The sequence below is a fragment of the Poecilia formosa genome, unplaced genomic scaffold (assembly GCF_000485575.1).
Source record: "Poecilia formosa unplaced genomic scaffold, Poecilia_formosa-5.1.2 Scaffold302, whole genome shotgun sequence".
Taxonomy (NCBI): domain Eukaryota; kingdom Metazoa; phylum Chordata; class Actinopteri; order Cyprinodontiformes; family Poeciliidae; genus Poecilia; species Poecilia formosa.
In genome coordinates, this window is record NW_006800241.1 from 726,222 (window position 1) to 744,408 (window position 18,187).

The 18,187-nt window shown below is 39.7% G+C and overlaps 2 protein-coding genes across 4 annotated transcripts; both read left to right on the forward strand.

Moving 5' to 3' along the window:
- The first annotated feature begins 1,424 nt into the window (after nt 1–1,424).
- Nucleotides 1,425–8,308, forward strand: LOC103152161 (spindle and kinetochore-associated protein 3-like). 2 transcript variants are annotated; one of them, XM_016660919.1, is made up of 11 exons: nt 1,425–1,717; nt 1,824–1,885; nt 3,172–3,343; nt 3,471–3,897; nt 4,705–4,760; nt 5,097–5,290; nt 5,391–5,594; nt 6,159–6,347; nt 6,482–6,555; nt 7,471–7,603; nt 7,824–8,308. In XM_016660919.1, the coding sequence occupies exons 1-11, from the start codon at nt 1,600–1,602 to the stop codon at nt 7,980–7,982; spliced, it is 1,788 nt and encodes a 595-aa protein (XP_016516405.1). In that variant the 5' UTR covers nt 1,425–1,599; the 3' UTR covers nt 7,983–8,308. The 2 variants fall into 2 exon arrangements, with proteins under 2 accessions (XP_016516405.1, XP_007572587.1); XM_007572525.2 differs by having other exon boundaries at nt 1,426–1,717; nt 7,471–7,607; nt 7,825–8,308.
- Nucleotides 8,309–9,508: 1,200 nt separating this feature from the next.
- On the forward strand, nt 9,509–15,656 carry LOC103152162 (uncharacterized). 2 transcript variants are annotated; one of them, XM_016660930.1, is made up of 2 exons: nt 9,509–9,839; nt 12,104–15,656. In XM_016660930.1, exons 1-2 carry the CDS (start codon nt 9,662–9,664, stop codon nt 13,450–13,452), a joined length of 1,527 nt encoding a protein of 508 aa, XP_016516416.1. In that variant the 5' UTR covers nt 9,509–9,661; the 3' UTR covers nt 13,453–15,656. The 2 variants fall into 2 exon arrangements, with proteins under 2 accessions (XP_016516416.1, XP_007572589.1); XM_007572527.2 differs by having other exon boundaries at nt 9,510–9,839; nt 12,176–15,656.
- The last annotated feature ends 2,531 nt before the right edge of the window (nt 15,657–18,187 follow it).

Sequence of the window (18,187 nt, forward strand, 5' to 3'; positions counted from 1 at the left end):
CTAAAAACAATGTGTGTATGAGACAAAGTGCGTGTGTGCCGATAAAGTTTTTAAATCTCTGTGCCGCCCTAAGGTTGATTCCCTCAAAGTGATGACTAGTAAAATCCGACACAATTAAATTTTAACGATGCCTGCTGGGAAACCTGGAGACCGCACGCCTCCAATTGTCCACCCAGTGTTTGGGCTTGCAGCTGTGTCCAACCTTGCTCTGTCACCAATCAGAGGAACATAGAGGGCGTTTGGCTGCCTTTCCTGCCAGCAGTCCTCTACGTACAGCAGGAACATTTTGGTACGACACCTGAAACAAGTAGAGCAAAACAGTTTTCTACTACTAGGTAGAAAACTGCTAAGTTTTCTACTTAACATAAATAAATAAATAAATAAAATAACAGGTTTTATATGTGACATGTAAGATGTCCAGCTATGTATTTGTTTTTCATTTTAAAAAATTGCCTGAGTAGCATGGGCTTCTACTGAAGAAAGTAAAGAAAAAGAAAAAAAAACGTATTTGGTTTGGACATCACAATATATATACTGGTAATGCTGGTCAGCTAACATGAGTAAAAATAATGCACAAGTGATCTTTGATAGATTTTAACTAATGATTTGGAAAACCATGATGAATGCTGCAGTGGATATAGAAACTAACAGTCATCTTAAGACTTTTAACAGGTATGAATCCGTTTATAATTTACTTTTTTGGCACTAGTAGCCGTTGTTACCAACGTTTACCCGACGAAAGTTAAAACCTGGAGCCATTTTTCTTGGTTGTTTGGTGTCTGATAATTAAAATGACCCTAAATGTTTATTTACTATTTATTTGTCAGGCTGTTTGGGTCAGAGACAGAGACAGACGGGTAGCGGTCCTCTGATTCTGTAGCGGAGGGAACGTCCTGACTGATGTACACCGCCATCTTCTGGCAACTGAATGTAATTACAGGATCATAGTTTATTTTTTTTTATTTTTTTTATTTTTATTGGTCTCGTGCAGCTCATGTCAGAAACATAAAAAACAACCAAAACATTCATACATCATTTGCCTAAACCCGCTTGTCCTTGCAGCGGGGATTTGGTGCCTATAAAATTAATTTAAAATTATGTTTACCCTAAACTTATCTTAATGCAAACATGTCATCCCACAGAGTATGTAATTTTTTCATGTGACGTGATAGAGTGGTTCTGGTTTCATGCTTTCCAATAGGTCAAACGGGGGTCAGTTTTCCACTCCTTCTCGTGAGACACTATTGGTTTAATTCTAAAATAAGAAATCTGTTTTTAAGTTATTTAGTCATTTTTTTATATACACATAAACGTTTTTCTTAATTATGAAACCTCACAAATTTATTGAAGCCGCCACCATTTTCTCACTGAATTAGATATCAACTATTGATCTACTATGCCTTTAGGGGGCGAACATAGGAAAATAAACACATTTAGTAAAAGAAGAAGAAAGCACTTCCGTTTTCGCCGGAAGAGGCGCCAAAATCTAAAAGTTGTTTTCTAGCAGTGAGAGCTGGTAAACAAACGAGCCGTCTTCACTTTCGGATTTTTCACGTTTTGCTTTAATCCCTTTTAGTAGCTTTGGACTCCTATTCCAAAATGGAGTCTACCCGAGACTTTTTCTCCAAGCTAAGGAAGTTGGCGGTGACTTTAGAGGCCGAAACCGAGAAACTACAGCAAGCTTTTGAGGGCCGAAGAAACGAGGATGGTGACAGCGGTGAGAGAGGGAGCAACAAGCTCTGCTGGTCTCTTCTTGCTCCTAAACATGTTCTGTTGCTTATCGTTATGTACAAATGTGTTAATACTGGTTTGTTTCGTTTTAGACACAGCCGTCCGAGCGATGCGAGCATTTCATGAAGTGAACAGCGACGTCAGCAGTCTCAAGGTACACCTGGAGCATGGTACACCTGCCCGAGTCTCGGCTTTAACCAACAGATTTATAACACCGGCTCAGCTTCCTACGCCACTAACGTTTGTTTTATGTAACTACGTGCACCGTAGCTGTGCTAATGTATGTATTTTTTTTCGCTTGATAAAAGAAATAATACATTGTCTATCTTCAGTTAGTTTTTCTTTGTTTGGTAGAAAAATGTATTAGATGTTCTGGCAAAAATGTGTGGCAGAAATAACCCACTTTCTCAAACCACTTCTTTATCGGTAAATAGCAAAATGCTACTAGTTAGTTAAAGTATCTACAGTTTGACAAAGACAGATACTATAAATTTAAATGCTGTCGAACATAATTAGCTTCACTAGAACCCGTGTTTCTTTTACTACGTATAGTTTGCATTTTCCTTCATCTCCATTTTCATTTCAGGTGAATAGAATAGAACAGAATGGTTTCATACTGATAAATAGACGGTCCTTTCAGCACACTTCAATAAACAAATCCTTCCTGGAAATTAATATTTTCCATTAAAAAGTCAAGCAGGAACATTAAGCACAAGCTGTAAAATATTACATGCAAGTTAATGTTGAATGAAGAATTCTTATTGAAAAACTGGAGGAAATTGTTTATCTTTGAGGCAACAGGACAGTTAATGTTTTTAGTTTATACTGAGGCTCTTGGTTACTAATATATTTTGTTTTTCTTCTACCTTTCTTCTTTCCTGACAAGCAATCATATAAAGGTCTGTATTCACTTGGAGTGCAAACATCTTGTAAATTATTTCCGTTGCCAAGGTGTATATGCCTGAACTGTTATCGTCCTTTGTTTGTAATTAAAATACACAAAAATAACAGAAAAATTACCATTACGGTACAATTAATTTTTCTTAAGTTAAGAAAATCTTCTAAAAAAATCCTAACAGCATATAGACCAAGCAATTAAAAAACAACAACACATCTCTTATGTTGGGTAAAACTGACATTTAACAAATCAAGAGTTATTTTAAAGTGTAATTCTTGACAGTCTAATATTTCTATATTGTTTGCTTAGCCTTTAATTTTCTTATTTGACATAACAGAACTTTAATGAAGTCGAATGAATAAAATGTTTCAATAAGTGCCGACGTTTAAAAGTTAGAGCTTCTTATGGTGAATATTGCTTTATTTTCTTTTTATCTGTTAATTTTTAAACATTTATTTATTAATATACTCCTTACATTGGATCAGTATTTTACCAATTTCCTTACACATTAAGGTATCTTTATAAACTTGTTGCTTGTTTAGGTGCAGCTACAAGCAGAGTTGGCTGAGCAAAAGCAACGAGAGGAGGAGGTTAGCAACTTCATTAAGGCCTGTAGAGTGATGGAACGGAGGGTCTCTAAAGATATCCACACAATCAGGACACACCTGGAAAAATATGGTTACCAAGCTCCATCTGACGCAGAAACTCCAAACAGTAAGCATTAATTCAAATCTCATTCCTTCATTGTGTCTTTGAAATGTTTCAGATCTGGAGAAACACCTGTAAGATTCTTTTGACTTGAATTGACACTTTTTATTCCCCCCACCCCTCCGTCCATCAGACCCAAACGATCAAGAAGCAGAAGAGGATGAAACCGGCTTGGCGACCGAAGAAGACGAAGGCCAGGAGGAGGATGAGAGGACGAACTCCACACCGCCTCCAACAGCGGTGGATCCCTTCGCCGACTTGTTGCGAACCCCTAAGCTCTCCGATTTCGGTCTCTCTGAGTTACAGATGAAGAGAGCTCTGGGTGGAGCAGAGTGGTGCGCCGAAGTTCCTCCCATGCCGGAGTTGAACCTCCCGCAGCCCTCGCTTCGTACGCCCGCGCCGCCGCCTCTGGCCATGACTCCTAAATGCGCGCTGCGGATGGACGACGACGACCTGCAGACGCCCCAGATGCGTGATTTTGGCATCTCAGAGGACACGATGTGTCTGAACAATGACTTCACCATGGCTCTGTTCAGGAAGAAGGATCTAAAGCCTGACAAGTAAAGTCAACTGAATAACGCAAGAAATATCTTCTGATGATGATTGATGAGGAGCAGGGTGTCCGCGCACTCTTAAAGGGGCAGTACTATAGTGCCATTTTATAGCACAATCAAGTAACTACGTTACCTTCAGTTGTTATAAAAATGCTGTATATGTCAAACATGACTTAAAAGAATTTTAACTTCCTAATTTGACGCCTTAAAATTGGGCCTGTGTCTCTTATAAACACCTGCTCTTTCTGAAAGGACGTGATCACAGCATGGCTCCTCTATTAACTCTTTAGCAACATATATACCAGCGTCGCTCTGAGAAGTGGCTCCTATAATGAGCTCAGCAGTCCCACCAGGTGTTTGCTAACTGCTAATGGCTAGTCTGATGTGATAATCTTGCCCCTGTAAATGGGGCAGTATTATTTTTACATTCTGCAAAATTTACTTTTTTTAGCTTTACATCATGTTATAATGTTATCCCCTTATCAAAAACATACCTGGAATATTGCCTTGATTCTTTCATGCATGTTTGAGAAATCCTATCATCTCCCATGGCAACCATTCAGCTGTTCAAAACACGCAGGTGGACCTAGCCCCGCCTTCGAGGACGAAGCTCCGCCTCAGAGCTGCAGTTAACTACCTTCCACCTCACAGAGCATGTTGATATTTTAATGAAATTCTTTGCACAACTATGCACTAATTTGTCTTGGTCAACCACATGAAATTACTATTAAGTATATAGTATTAAATGCAGGAGTGATATTTTCAAAGTCACTGTATTAGTTTCGGAGCTACATGTGTGTTTTTCCTCTACAGACCTTCACCAGATATCCCATCAATTAACGAGGTGATGGAGAGTTTGCAGACTAAAGGTATGAAAGTTTCCTCTGTGCTTCACTACTGGTGTTATTCTCTGCCAGGTGTTTCTGATTAAGAAAGCCCTGCAGCACTGTTGAACTCTTATTACATTTTGGGCAATTAAATTGCTTACTTTCTTATTTTAAAATGATTTAAATTATGTTTACTTGTGTCTTCTAAAATCTTTCGAATATTGTATGAAAAAGGCTTAAATAAAAATCTGTGGAATGTGGCAATTGTTTTGTTTTATTTTTTTATCCGATTAATCGTCAGAATGATTGATGGGATCAATTATTACAATAATCAATAGTTGCAGCCCTACTTATGATGTTATCTATTTTTGTGTTCAGTTGACAATTTAGAGTCTCCGGAGCCGCCTGTAATTTGCACCCCAGGCTTCAAGATAAAAAAGCCAAACGGTCACCTGCCGTCGCAAGAAACAAGAGACCCGGAGTCCCCCTGTCGCCATGGAAACCCGTCAACGACCCCCGAGGTGCCTGTGTTTGAAACTCCATATGTGAGCCGCCTGGTCAGCTGCAAGAAGGTATAAGAACGTTTCATGCTTCGGGAGCGTTCTCTTACCTCCACTCAGTTTTTGATTGCATGTTTTTGTTTTGGGTTTTTTTTGTGTGTTTTGTTTCCAGACAGCAGAGCCCGAGCCAGTCAGCTTGCAGGGTGACGGGGTTCGTAACGTCTTCGAGCTTCAAACGTCTCCCTGCAACGGAGCGAGCGACTCCAAGCCCGCCTGGGAGTACAATGTGCCAGAAGTGAACTTCTTTGGCGTGGAGGAGAAGGAGATTCCAGAGATGCCCAACTTGGAGTCTTTTTTGGGGAATTCCCTTCAGACTGTAAGACCTGAATAATAATAATGTTTCCTCAGTAGGTTATCAAAAAAGTGTCACTGCGGTCGGAGCATCAAGTCGTTTTGTTGCTTTTTTATACTTTGATAGAGGATTATCTCTGGGGAGGTCGTGCCTTGGTATTTGGTTTTTATTCGTTTGTTTTTAGTTGATGGAATGAACATTACTTCATTATATCTGTTTAGTACTTAGGCTCATCCTGAAGGCAATTTGCTTGCACTAGATTTTATTTGAGGATATCGGAGGACGGTTTTGTGAATACAAATTCAAATGATGCTTTTTATTTGTAGGGGGAAAATAGTACACAGTTTTTCTTCTATTTTCTAAATATGTGCTACTTTGTGTTGCGACTTTGCGCCATCGGTCTTGCACAAAAACGACCTGTGGCTGCCTTCGTGTTGGAAAGCTAGCTGAACAGAACTCTATAATCATGTATTATATCACTCCACATGCAAAAAAAAAAAAATTATAAATTGTATTCAAGCTTCACCAACAGAACGACTTGTACAGAAATGAACTCGTCTGGTTTTATCTGCCGGTGCCGACCTGCAGAAGAATGGCCGGATGCTGAGGGCTGGGGAGCATGAGAAGGTGGGCGAGGACACCGGCGTGAACAGACTGGACCTGGACGGACCCACCCAGGAGTTCAGCTTTGGAACGCCTCGCATCAGGATGAGCTACCAGGAGCCCAGCACCCCCGAGATGCCAGACCTCAGCTCGGTTACACAGGATATATGTAAAGTAGGAGTCGCTTTGTTTTCTGCTAAGATTGACAAGCTATTCTTTTTTTTGTTTGTTTTTGGTTTTTTTTCTTTTAGTAAATTTATTGGACAATAAATTGAGTCTTTCTAACCTACTTTTGTTTCATTTTGCAGCTTGTATCGCAGGTTCAAACAAAGAAATCAACCTCTGCACCTATTGCCTCATCTGTCAGCTCAAAAAAACACAGGTACTGCTTAAGAGTTTTTTGTATTTTCTTTTGTCAAACAGGTTCTGTTTAAGTGATTACAGTGAATTCATGATTTTAGCGAAGGAACGCGGGTTGCTTTTTCATTTGGGTGGCTTTTATTTTTTAGTAAATGAGATCATCGTTTGAAAATCTGATTTTGGATTTGCTGCGGTTTTCTTTGTCTCATTGCGTTTCGTATCTGAAATATCTAGGTGCAGCAAAAAAATCTGCATGGCAAATGAACTGCAAGTCACTTGAAGTTGTTTTGTTTATGAATTATAAAGTATGTAATAATCAATTTTACATTTTTTTACAGATGTGAATTCAATTAAAAATTTATTTTTTAACCCCAAGGGAAAAATAATGCTGTCATTTCTCATAACATCCAAGTATCTTGAAAGACTATGCAGGTTAATGGTTATTGACAGGAAAGGTCTTCTAGCAGTCAGTGTAGCTTCAAATCTGAAGAGGCTTCTGACTGAAGAAGATGGATGAGCTCTGCTAATCCACCTCATTCGCTTTTTCTTCTTTAAATCTGTCTGACAGTTTTTAAAACAAATTAACATTTTAAATTAGGTTGCTTTTATTTAAATATACCCATTGTTAAATTTGCTTTATTGTTAGTTTATTCAACACACATTAAATTTTCCTCTTTCTGACATTATACTCTTGGTATCGAGGATATTGTAATGCTGCTAATTATCTAGCTACATTTTTATCCAGGTGCTAAACATAATATAAATATAGGTGCAAATATCACCTGGAACTCTTAGAAAATATAGAAATCACATTTCTTGAGGGTCTTCCATCTTTCTCTACATACTATTGTATGTTTTATTTCATCGTGACAGCGTTGGTAGATGTTTCTTTTTTCAGTTACTAATTCCTGATGATTTCTTTATTTCATTCCTCTAGTGCTCCTCCTGCAAAGGGTCTTTCTTTGGTTTCACAGAGCGAGTTTCAGACTTTGCCATCCTACCTGAGGCTGATGACTCTCGGCAGCCTTAACCAGGCTGTCCAAAACATCAACAGATTTACGGCACAACACCAGGGTGAGCAGGAAAGAAAACGTATCCTTACAGAACACATGCCCATGCGTTTTAATTCGGAAATGAAACAAACTTAGAGGTCATAGTTGTCAGCCAGTGAAACCTAAAAACCCCACGAATACAGATGCTAACAGCTTTTTGTGTTAGCTGTAAGCTATAGTTTTAGGAAAGCAAAATAAGGAGTCCTTTTCAATGCCCTTTTCTTTGTCGCCCTCTGCAGGAGAAACGAAGGAATTCACGATGGACGATCTGAGGAGGATCATCAGTGTGGGAACCAAGGCTCCTGTGTACGTCCTGTGTCTGACGGAGCTCCAGAGGCTGAAGCAGGTGGACGGGGTTCTGGAAGCCGCCGTGTACAAACTGATAACGGGCAACTAAAAACGGCGAGGCGCTGGTCAGCTGTTGGTGTAGTCCTTACTGAGGGATATAACAACTCCTGTTCTCTACAATGTAGAAAGACTGACACTCAGAAGTGAAGTCCCATACAGCCAGAAATGGCGGCTTTAGTAGCTTTTTGCACATTTTCTTTTGTAAATAGATGTATTCATGATGAGTATGCTTCAGTTGGATGATTAAATGTTTAATAAATATAGGCTGCTTATTGTAAATTCACCTGTATGAGCTCCTCAGACTGATAATAGAAATATGTAAATATGGATTATCACAAGTAATGGATTAAAAATAGCAAACATAAACTTAAAATCTATATTTTATTGTTTATTTTTTTATTATTTTAATTAGTGGTGGTGAATATACAACTTTTTTTTTTTTTTTTTGTAAATTTATACAACTTTAGCTTTCATCCCCAAACCTCTCAGTGAACAAAGTAAATTAGATTCTTCAGATTTATTACTCTGATTCAGAGAAGAAGTCTTAAAAAGTCAACGCTTTTTAAATGTTGGGGATTTTTAAAGATTTTACATCATATTTTCATAGCCAAGTTAATTACAAAAATAAAGTTTCGGTTTTCCTTGGGATGTGGTAAAGTTGATAAATAGGGCAGATTTGATGGTCTTCCTACCGGTATGTTATATAATCTCCAGGGATGTATTGTTGATGGAAGGCTTCTGGTGTAAGGAGACAAAAAACAGTGCAGCAAACAAGTAATTAAATTATCCAGATGACCATGCATCTGTATCCCTTCCAAAGTATTCATACACATTAAATTATTCAGTTTGTAAAAGTTAAATGTATTTCATCAGCATTTTAAGCCTGCTATAAAAGAGCAGCTACAAAAGAGAGATTTTATTAATTTGTGCTAAATTAAAAGTTATTTTGAAAGCTGTGTGTATTAAACTAAATTGTAATACTATGTTCAGATTTTTGTAAAAAAAAAAATTATTTTAATGTTGGAGGGAGAAGCTTTATTTTGTAGAGAAAGGCCAGCTTTCATAAAATTGGAAGATGAAGAAAGATGGATAGCCCACTTAAATTATAATGTACATAGTTTGAATCTATAAAACATAAATTACCTTTAAAAACCTTTAAGCTCTTCTGTTTTAGATATACTATATAGATATTGCATAAAAACCTAAAAGCAAACTACAAAAATGTCCTTCAGAATACCAATCTACTTGTGATAGTTCTTCGATATAGAGTTTGGGAAATACAAACTCTTCTGTTCGTATTTGCGTAACTATATAATTCCCAAAACAACATAAAATAGATGAGTTTATTTTATATTTTTGCTTTTATTTATTTATTTATTTTTATTTATTTATTTTGCTAAAAACGTAATAAACCAGAATGTAAATAGTGTGTTTGATCATCAAACTAAAAAAGTTCCACTCTTAAAAATTAACATATAAAATCTCTCTAGAAAACAAAATAAATTCAGCAAATTATGGCGTCTGCGTGGATTGCTGCGCACGAGTCGAGATCAAGTTGCAGTGACGTCGCCCTGGGATTATCCAATCAGATCGAGGACTGCAAACTAACGCTGTTAACGGAACTGTAGTTTTCTTTTTACTACGCATCCTCCCGTCGGTCACCATTTTGGGAGTCAAAACAGCCAGCAGGCAGCAACGGCCACCTCCACGCCTCACCGTGGCCTTACTATGGTTCACACATGTGTGGTGGCAGGTTGTAAGAACCGACGGACACCAGGCACCACACTGTCGTTCTACCGCTTCCCACGGGACCCAGAGAGGAAGCAGCGCTGGGTGGCTGCGGTGAACCGAGCGGGCTGGGTACCGAACGACGGCAGCCGGTTGTGCAGTACCCACTTCATCTCAGGTACGGATGCAGCGCAACTCTTAGGGTTGGGGTTGGGGTGGGGGGGACTGGGAATGGGAGTTTTATCCGAGGGTTTTGACTGTATGTTGTGATGATAGCTGCTAGCTTACAGTGTGAGATACAGAAGTTAGCACAAGGGAAGAGGAAGACCTTTACAAGGCTTGTTTACAAACCGTAAAGAGGAAAAAGTTCGGGTTAAACTCTGCGTGTAGTCCCAGTAGTTTACATGCCACAGGATTTTACTTTAAATTTCATCGAGTTTAATTTTTGAGGCCTGGTTTTCAGTGTTATAAAAACTGCGTCTCTTTTTTCTTCTTGCAGTATGAAATTCCAGTTGTTTTCAAAACATTTAAAATGTATCAAACATAACTATTTCTATTTTATATTTAGAACACTGGAGTGATTTTTAGCAATGTAAAAAAAAAGGTTTCTAGAAAAAGAAAAATCAGTTTGTATTGCAAAATGTAACTGTCCTGAATGACAACTAGACTAAAATGTCCAAAGCAAGAACAATCTACGCACACACATTTTCCACTTTTAAAGCAGCAGTATTATGCATTTTCTGGGCAGATAGTGCAATTTAATAGCACAATTAAGTAATTTTGTTCCCTCCAGTTGTTATAAAAAAATGCTGTATATATCAAACATGACTTAAAAGAACTGCAACTTTGAGTCTGTCTCTTTAAGAAGCTCCTGCTCTTCCTGCATTTCTCAAATTACTTATTTTCTGAGGAACATATTTCAGGAAAAAATATGTTGCCGTTTCTTTGGTGGATAAAGTTTTCAATCCAACAGAAAATGAATGACATTCTTATTGCTGCATTATTGATCTTTAATTCATTTAACTGGAAACAGTTCTTTATTTTTGCTGTTTTAAAGACTTGGACAAAAATGATTCTGTTGATTAACAAAGATAGGAAACCAACAATTAGTATTGCTTAAGGTAATAGCCGTGTTGAGAGAGGGCTGTCAGAGCTGAAAATGTTTGCTGGTATTGAGTCGCCTCCCAGATGGCAGCAGAGAGAACAACTGATGAGAGAGCTGTGCTTCTTTGCAGAGGCAGCGTCTGTAAAGGATTCTTACCAGGATGAGCTTGTGGAGTCCAATGAATTTCTGGGATGCTTTAATTCCTCTAGGGAAGTGTTTGGTCTCTTGCCTCTTTGCAGTGTGCATACCATGCAGTTATAAAGCACCCTCAGCAGAGCAGGGGTTGAAATAGCCTTTAGCAGCTCTGCTAAAGAAAAAAAAAAGGGGGGAAACTGCTGTTGAGCTGCTCTTTTTTTTATAGGACAATAATCTGGCTTCTAAATTGTATTAAAAAAACCTAATTAAAGGGGCAGGATTATGTAAAATTGACTTTTTTTTAGCTTTATATTAGACCTAAACACCAATGTAGAATATGACTCTCTGGTTTCCAGTTAACAACATATTCAACTTATGTAAAGCAGCAGAATGATATAAAATCAACTTTTTTCCAGCTTTACATGCTGTTATTATGTTATTCCCTCATCAAAAACATTTAGAGAGTGTTGCCTTCATTCTTTCATGCATGTTTGAGAAATCCTTTAATCTCCATGGCAACCATTCAGCTATGCAAAATGTCTGGTTGGACCTAGCTCCACCTTCGAGCCCAAGCTCCTCCTCGGAGCTGCAGTTTCCAAGCTTCCACATTACAGAGCAGGCGTCCCTTACGACTCCCCCACTCTGCTCCTTCAGACTAGCCAGCAGCAATTAGCAAACACCTGGTGGAGCTGCACATGTGCCGAGCTCTTTATATGAGCTGCTTCTCAGTGAAACGCTGGTAAAAACGTCGTTAATGGGTTAATAGAGGAAGCGTGTTGTGATCACTTCTTAATATTAAAGGTGGAGTTTTACTAAGAGCAGGAGTTTTTAAAGAGACAAAGATCCAATTCCAAGGCGTTAAGCTAGAAAGTAAAATTTCTTTCAAGTTATATTTGACTTAAAAGAAATAAGTCAATATATCAGCGTTATGAAAATGCTGATATATATAGCACTTTCATAACAACTGAAGGTAATATTGTTATTTGATTATGCTTTAATAAAATGTCATATACCTGGGAAATACATAATAATCCTTTTAAAAACTCTTATTCTAACAGAAATATGCTTTTTTAGTGCAGATTTATATTAAAGCAATTAAAGATGTTTTTATTTTACGTTTTTTATTTTTTATAGTTTCCTTACAAATGTGGAAGGCATTTTTTTTGTAACTTTTTAACCATCTTCTGACTGTCCACATCCAGGTAAACAAGTCAAGAATCCACATTCGCCCGATTATGTTCCTTCTGTGTTCACACCAGTTCCCTTCTTCCCAGACATGAAGGAGCCAGGTGCCTTGGAGATCCTGGACAAGCAGGAGGCGCGGGTCGAAGCCGCCAATGCCCTGTTGTTCCTCCAAGGGCAGGGCAGCTCCGCGGTGGACGGGCCGAGCCAAGACGGGCGTCACGAAAAGGAGGCGCCGGAGGCTGCTGTGGAAAAAAGTGGGTCTTCTTCCTTCAGCACCGATGAGGACGAGGAGCACGACGAAGCCTCCGAGAGAGACAGGAAGAAAGGAAAGTTTGCCCAGATGTCCGAAATATCCGTAAACTTCGACGACATCTTGAAAGCGCTGAAGAAGGAGAACCGGGCGCTCAGGGAGTCCGTGGAGAAAATGGCTCTGTCCGAGAACGCCTTCAGGAACGACGCGGAAAAGGTCAAGTTCTACACCGGTTTGCCCAACTACTTCGTGTTAGAGACCGTGATGTGGCTGCTGGCGCCGCACATGGACGGCATGAAAAACACGAAGCTGTCAAAGTTCCAGCAGCTCCTGCTGACCCTCATGCGCCTGCGGCTGGACCTCCGCAACCAAGACCTGGGCTACCGCTTCGGGGTGAAAGTCGGCACGGTGGCCAGAACGGTACACCGCATGGTCAACATCATGTCCTCCACGCTGGTGCCGACCGCCGTCTTCTGGCCGTCCAGAGCGGAGCTCCGGAAAAACCTGCCCACTGCTTTGCGCGCAACGCACCCAGACTGCGCCGTCATCGTAGACTGCTTCACTGTACCCCTCGAGGAGCCGGCGTCGACGGGAACGGAGCACGGACGACAAGAGACGGCCCTTCCTCGCGCCAAGGGAATGGCGCAGAGCTACAGCTCGTTGAAGTATCTGATCGGCGTGGCTCCGCAAGGCGTCGTGACCTTCGTGTCGCGGGGCGCTCCGGGCAGCGTCAGCGACAAGAGCCTGGCCGAGGGTTGCGGGTTTCTGTGCAAGCTTCTCCCAGGCGACGTCGTGCTGGCCTGCCGCGACCTGGACATCGCGGACTCCGTAGCCGCCCGCGGAGCTCTGTTCAAAATCGCCGGCAAAGGTGAAGCTCGCGCGAGATCGGAGGACTCGGCGGGGCCCGACGTCGAGTCCGAGACAGTGGTCGTGCAGAGGCACGTGGAGAGGGTGATCTCCATGGTGAAGCAGAGGTACACCATGCTCACAGGCCCCGTGGAGAGCCCCTTCAGCACCGCCTGCGAGCGCACGTCCAACCTCTCAACCTTTGATAAGATTGTGCAAGTCGCTTGTGCCTTAAACAACCTGTGTATCTCTGCTGCTCCTCTCGAGTGACTCGTACAGAAAGCAATGCACTACTTAATGCTGCTCTCCTAACTTTTTACTGTTTCAGACTTCCTGTCATGTGTCGAGTAGGAAAATTACATTTATTTTCACCAAATCCCAGTTCAGCCACTCCTGATTATAAAGATTATTCTTGATCTTGGCTCTAACATTTGCTGACATGTTAAGTCGAGGAACGGAAACTTTAGCTTGGCGAGTGGAGGTGGTCCGCATGTGTTCTGTTTTTCAAACGGTGCCACCTTCATTCATTTCATACAGTTTAAAGTCCCTTTAATAAAATGCCACAGAAGGCTCAGGAGTGGGCAGAGCCAGGAGTGAAGTCTTCCCTTCATTCCCTGCTTTGGCACAACATCACTACTGTTTTTTTTATTATTATTTTGTTTACAAGACACACAGTTGGCTCCTATGAAAGTTATGTGATGAAAACTAGAGAAAACCGTAATTAAAGGAACTTTTTTTGTGTAGCACATTTCAGCCACAGGGTAATGCAAGGTGCTTTACATGATGAAAGGATTACATTTTTCAAATGCCAACATTAGAAATCATTGTCTTAAAAACTGCTGTAAAGACTTCAGATGATCTAAGTTTTTCCAATTATTATTAATCAAGATTTTCATCAGAGTAGACTTGAACCAGAAGACCTGAGTGGTCTTGAAGGTTGACACAACAGCTGGTGTATTTTGGTGCTAATGCATTGAATGAATCATAACTAACAACAGTATCTTAAAGTCTGTTGTCTGAGCTACAGGGAGCCAGTGTAGGGACTTTAGAGCTGGGCTGAGGGCTTTTATGCAGACCTGTTGGGACACGTGGGCCTGTTACAATAACACATTTTGCTGGACGATAAATTGTCCCAGAAGTTGCTGTGTTAAACCATAATATTGTTGCTCTGAGACCATTTTCACGTAATGTAAAAGCAAAGACATAATAATGCGAGCACACCCTGTCAAAGATGAAAAAGACTTTAAATTTTACACTGGATCTAGAACTAATTTTAAATATATAAAATAAATTAACAGAACTCCAGAAACCACAAATAAAATGGATTATGAAGTCTCTGTAAACAGAGTTGCCCTTCACTGAAGCCTTTTGTAGAAAGAGACAGAAAAACAATCCTGCAATTGCAAATGATTGAGCTTGATTTATTACTTATTGCGGCAAGCCTGAAGACACTTTCACACATCAGTTCGACTAAAAATAAACTCGGATGAATTTCTATTGATCATTAGTCCTTTAATCCAAGAAAAGTCCTCTGTGTGATGGAAGCCTGACTTCATAACTATCGTTATGTGTCTCTGAAGGTTCAGGTTTTGTCCAGATTTTGATCACTAATTTCTAGCTTTAATAGCTGACTCCTGATTGGTCCAAAAACATTCCGTTGAAAGTAAAGTTGCTACTAGTGTAGAGGAATGTGACGAAGTCCAGCTATTTAGCTTCCAGCTAATATTAGCTTCCAGTTTTACTCCACGAGGAGCACGACTGCAATAAGGGATTAATATTCTGCATTGCAAACACTTTTTTTTTTTTTACTAAATGCAGCAAGTCTTTACTCTATATTTTGCTTTTAGTCTTCCACCTCTTGTGTTCATCTGTAGATCAGTTTGTTAAAGCTGACACTGACACACATTTCACACGACTATTTGTGATGGAGGTAGCGTTTAATTCCAGATTTTTTAAGTACCGGTAGCTTTAATTGAAAACGTATTTTTTAACAGATTGTCATGAGTGTGAAACGGTTTACGCTCTTAGTTATAAAAGTATCGATGTCATTTTCGTATCTGTAACGAGCTGAAATGTAACAGTTCCCTTTTTTTTATTTATTTTTTGGCATGTCATCTTGCTGTAGATGTTTGTGTTGGTGCAGTGAAGCCGTGATGTCTTCCGTCAAGGTTTTCATAGACGACTCGTCGTAGTCGCTCGCTGCTGCGGAGAATGACGTGTATCGGTTAGACCACATGGTAATCCCCTTATTGAGCGCAACACTGGAAAAGAAAAGAGAACTCGGTGCAGAATTACAGCACACATTAATGTCCAGCATGTGTGTGGTCCTTCTTTGGAAAAGTGTAGCCTCAGCTGATGATGTTTCTGTGTCTACATGTGCTTATCTCAGCATTTTCACTGATACTGGCAGGTCAGTTTTGTAACTACAGAGAGCTTCCCTCTACGAATGATGGGCACAAACTAAAATCACCCTCTGGCCTACAGTGCCTTCAAAAGTGTTCATACTTTGTACCGTTACATTTTATTTTACATTTCTTGTTGCTTCTTTCAAACAGTGACTTCCTTCTCCCCACTGTTTTCACAGAGGGTGAGTTTGTGGAGTGAAACAGTAATAGTTGTCCCATCAACAGACTCTCCTTCAAAAATGGATTTAATTACATTTTTGTTTTTTGTTTTTGTTTGAATTTCCACAGCAGAATGACACTAAAATTACCTGTCTTTTTTTTTTAAATCAGTTATTTTTTTTGTCATTAGGTTGGAAACTACTTTAAAGCTGCAGTATGTAATTTTTATTTGGAAAAAGAGTGTATTTTATTTTAATTTTTACTCATTTTTAAAAACTTGCAATGTTATGGTGTGAGACGATCTGTGAAAAAAATCTGACTCCCCCACCTCCTCCCTGAGCTACTGTTGCCCTCTGAAGAAATAACACTATTTCCGGTCAAAAACAACCAATCAGAGCCAGGGGGGAGAGCGTCTTAGCGCCGTCAGTCATGCTCGTGAACGCGCTGCTAAATGTGCTAAAGCGGAGAAAACACTCACAGTTCCAGGAAAACTGTTTATCCACCGTTTTCGGTGGATATGCTAACTGGCCTTAGCATTCGTGACAGGCTCCACACTGTAACATAACAGCACATTCGCAGGCATGATTGACAGCGCTGCGACACTTCTCGTGGTTCTGATTGGTCGTTTCTGACAGTGGTTTATTTCTGCAGGTTAGCGCTGAAAGAAGGCAGAGGAGCTTAATTTTTTTTTCATGACAGTGACAATTTAAACAAATGCAAAAAAAAAACCCAAACATTTTTATGAACGTTAAATACCGCAGCTTTAAGGGATATGAAAACTTCTTCAAGGCAACTTTTTTTTAGCTTCCTTTGACCATTTTCAGTTCAACTCTGAAATGACTTTTTTTTTTGGACAGTCCTCCTTTGCAGAAGTTAAGCTAGACCAGAACATAAGCTTTTAACGGTGATACCATTTTAAGGCTGTTAGTAAAGTTACATATTTGAGGGACATTTTTCATTATTTCTGATTTGCTTTGTTTATACACTATAATTCGGGGAGCAGAACAGAGCACTCAGCTCTGAAACGTGTTGTCCGTACTTTAATTCCTGCAGTCAGACTGCATTAAACAAGTAAATTAAATGTCGTCCTTTCTTTTGTGTAAATTGTCTGCCCAAATATCGAGATGGCAATTTTATTGTCTTGTTTTAATTAGCTGTATGTTTTTTTTTTCTTTGTGGTATACTGTAATTTGACAAAGGATATTTTGATGAGGATGAACTATGTTATTTTTTCTTCTGCCAAGCACATGAACTTCAGCAGGGAATGCATGTGAAATGAATTCTCAAAGGTTTTAACCACAGCGTTATCTAATAATTAGCCGTAACTAGCTGGTTCGGGCCGCGCACATTAGTTACTGTTGAGTAGTTCAGTTGAGACGTGTGGTATGAAGACCTGCTCTTCATGGTACCTAATATTAAAAAAACAAAACAAAAAAACTTTTGCATTTCTTGTGCCTTAGTTTGTGAAGACGTTGCAGATCATTCTGTTTTCTACAGATGGCTAGCTTTGCATAGCTAGCTATCTTTGTACCCTTTTTAGACATTTGCTCAACTTTGGCATCCATTCTTAAATTGCTTTTCTTGTTTTCCACTAAAGCAATGTGTGTGTAATCCACTTGGTTGACTAGACACCGAGTTTATTTTTGGTAATTCTTGTTGGAAAACGTCTGGAAATTGGGTCTTAAAATGGATTTGGGAAGATTTTTCACCTAAACTCTGGCTAACTCAGTCCAGTTGCTGAGTTTCAGCAGGTGGAAGTTCGTAGGCAGAAGTAGTTTTGGGCTCAGAATGTGCATCCGCTCACATCTGTGCACCTCGGGCTGTCTGCTCTGGAGGGAGATACTGGGGAAAGTCTGTCATACACTTGTAAGACCAGTTTTCATTCGGTTTCTGTAAAGGGGGGGTTATGGTTCCTAGAAACACCATTCTTTCCTGATGAGCTAGTTTCAAAATAAAAGGAGCTTTTCCATGTTCATGCTGTACCCTTTCTGTTCTGACTGTATGTGCTTCCTTGTTAAAGTTTAAAGTTTCACCCTGACTCTGTGATGTGGCCTCCGTGACTGGAAATTAAAGTTTGGCACAACTCTGCATCTGCCTTTTCAAAACTACGTTTTTATTTTAGAAGTGTGTTTGTGCTCCTCTTCTGTGTTTGGTGAAACAAAAATAGGTTGAAGAGGCGTGGATTTCTCAGTGTCGTGTTGTCTCTGACAGATTGGTAAATATTCCCTCTGTGGCCGAAGTGGAGTGACTGAGTAATGTATGGATTTCTTTTAATTTATGAAAGAGAAAACAAATGCTTGTGGAGGCTCCACCTTGAGTATGTGCGGTCAGATGGGAAAAAATGAAGAAGGCTCACTCCAACGCTTAATTTAAAACGAAATGGAGGCTTTCATAAAGAAACCTTCAGACTCCCACTTCTGTCCTGATGTTATTCTGTAGAT

Excerpts from the sequence above, each read along its gene's own strand:
- LOC103152161 (XM_007572525.2), top strand. The coding sequence starts at position 1,600 with ATGGAGTCTACCCGAGACTTTTTCTCCAAGCTAAGGAAGTTGGCGGTG. Across the intron at positions 3,344-3,470 it reads TGACGCAGAAACTCCAAACA|ACCCAAACGATCAAGAAGCA; the intron begins GTAAGCATTAAT and ends TCCGTCCATCAG. Across the intron at positions 6,556-7,470 it reads GTCAGCTCAAAAAAACACAG|TGCTCCTCCTGCAAAGGGTC; the intron begins GTACTGCTTAAG and ends TCATTCCTCTAG.
- LOC103152162 (XM_016660930.1), top strand. The coding sequence starts at position 9,662 with ATGGTTCACACATGTGTGGTGGCAGGTTGTAAGAACCGACGGACACCA. Across the intron at positions 9,840-12,103 it reads CAGTACCCACTTCATCTCAG|GTAAACAAGTCAAGAATCCA; the intron begins GTACGGATGCAG and ends GTCCACATCCAG.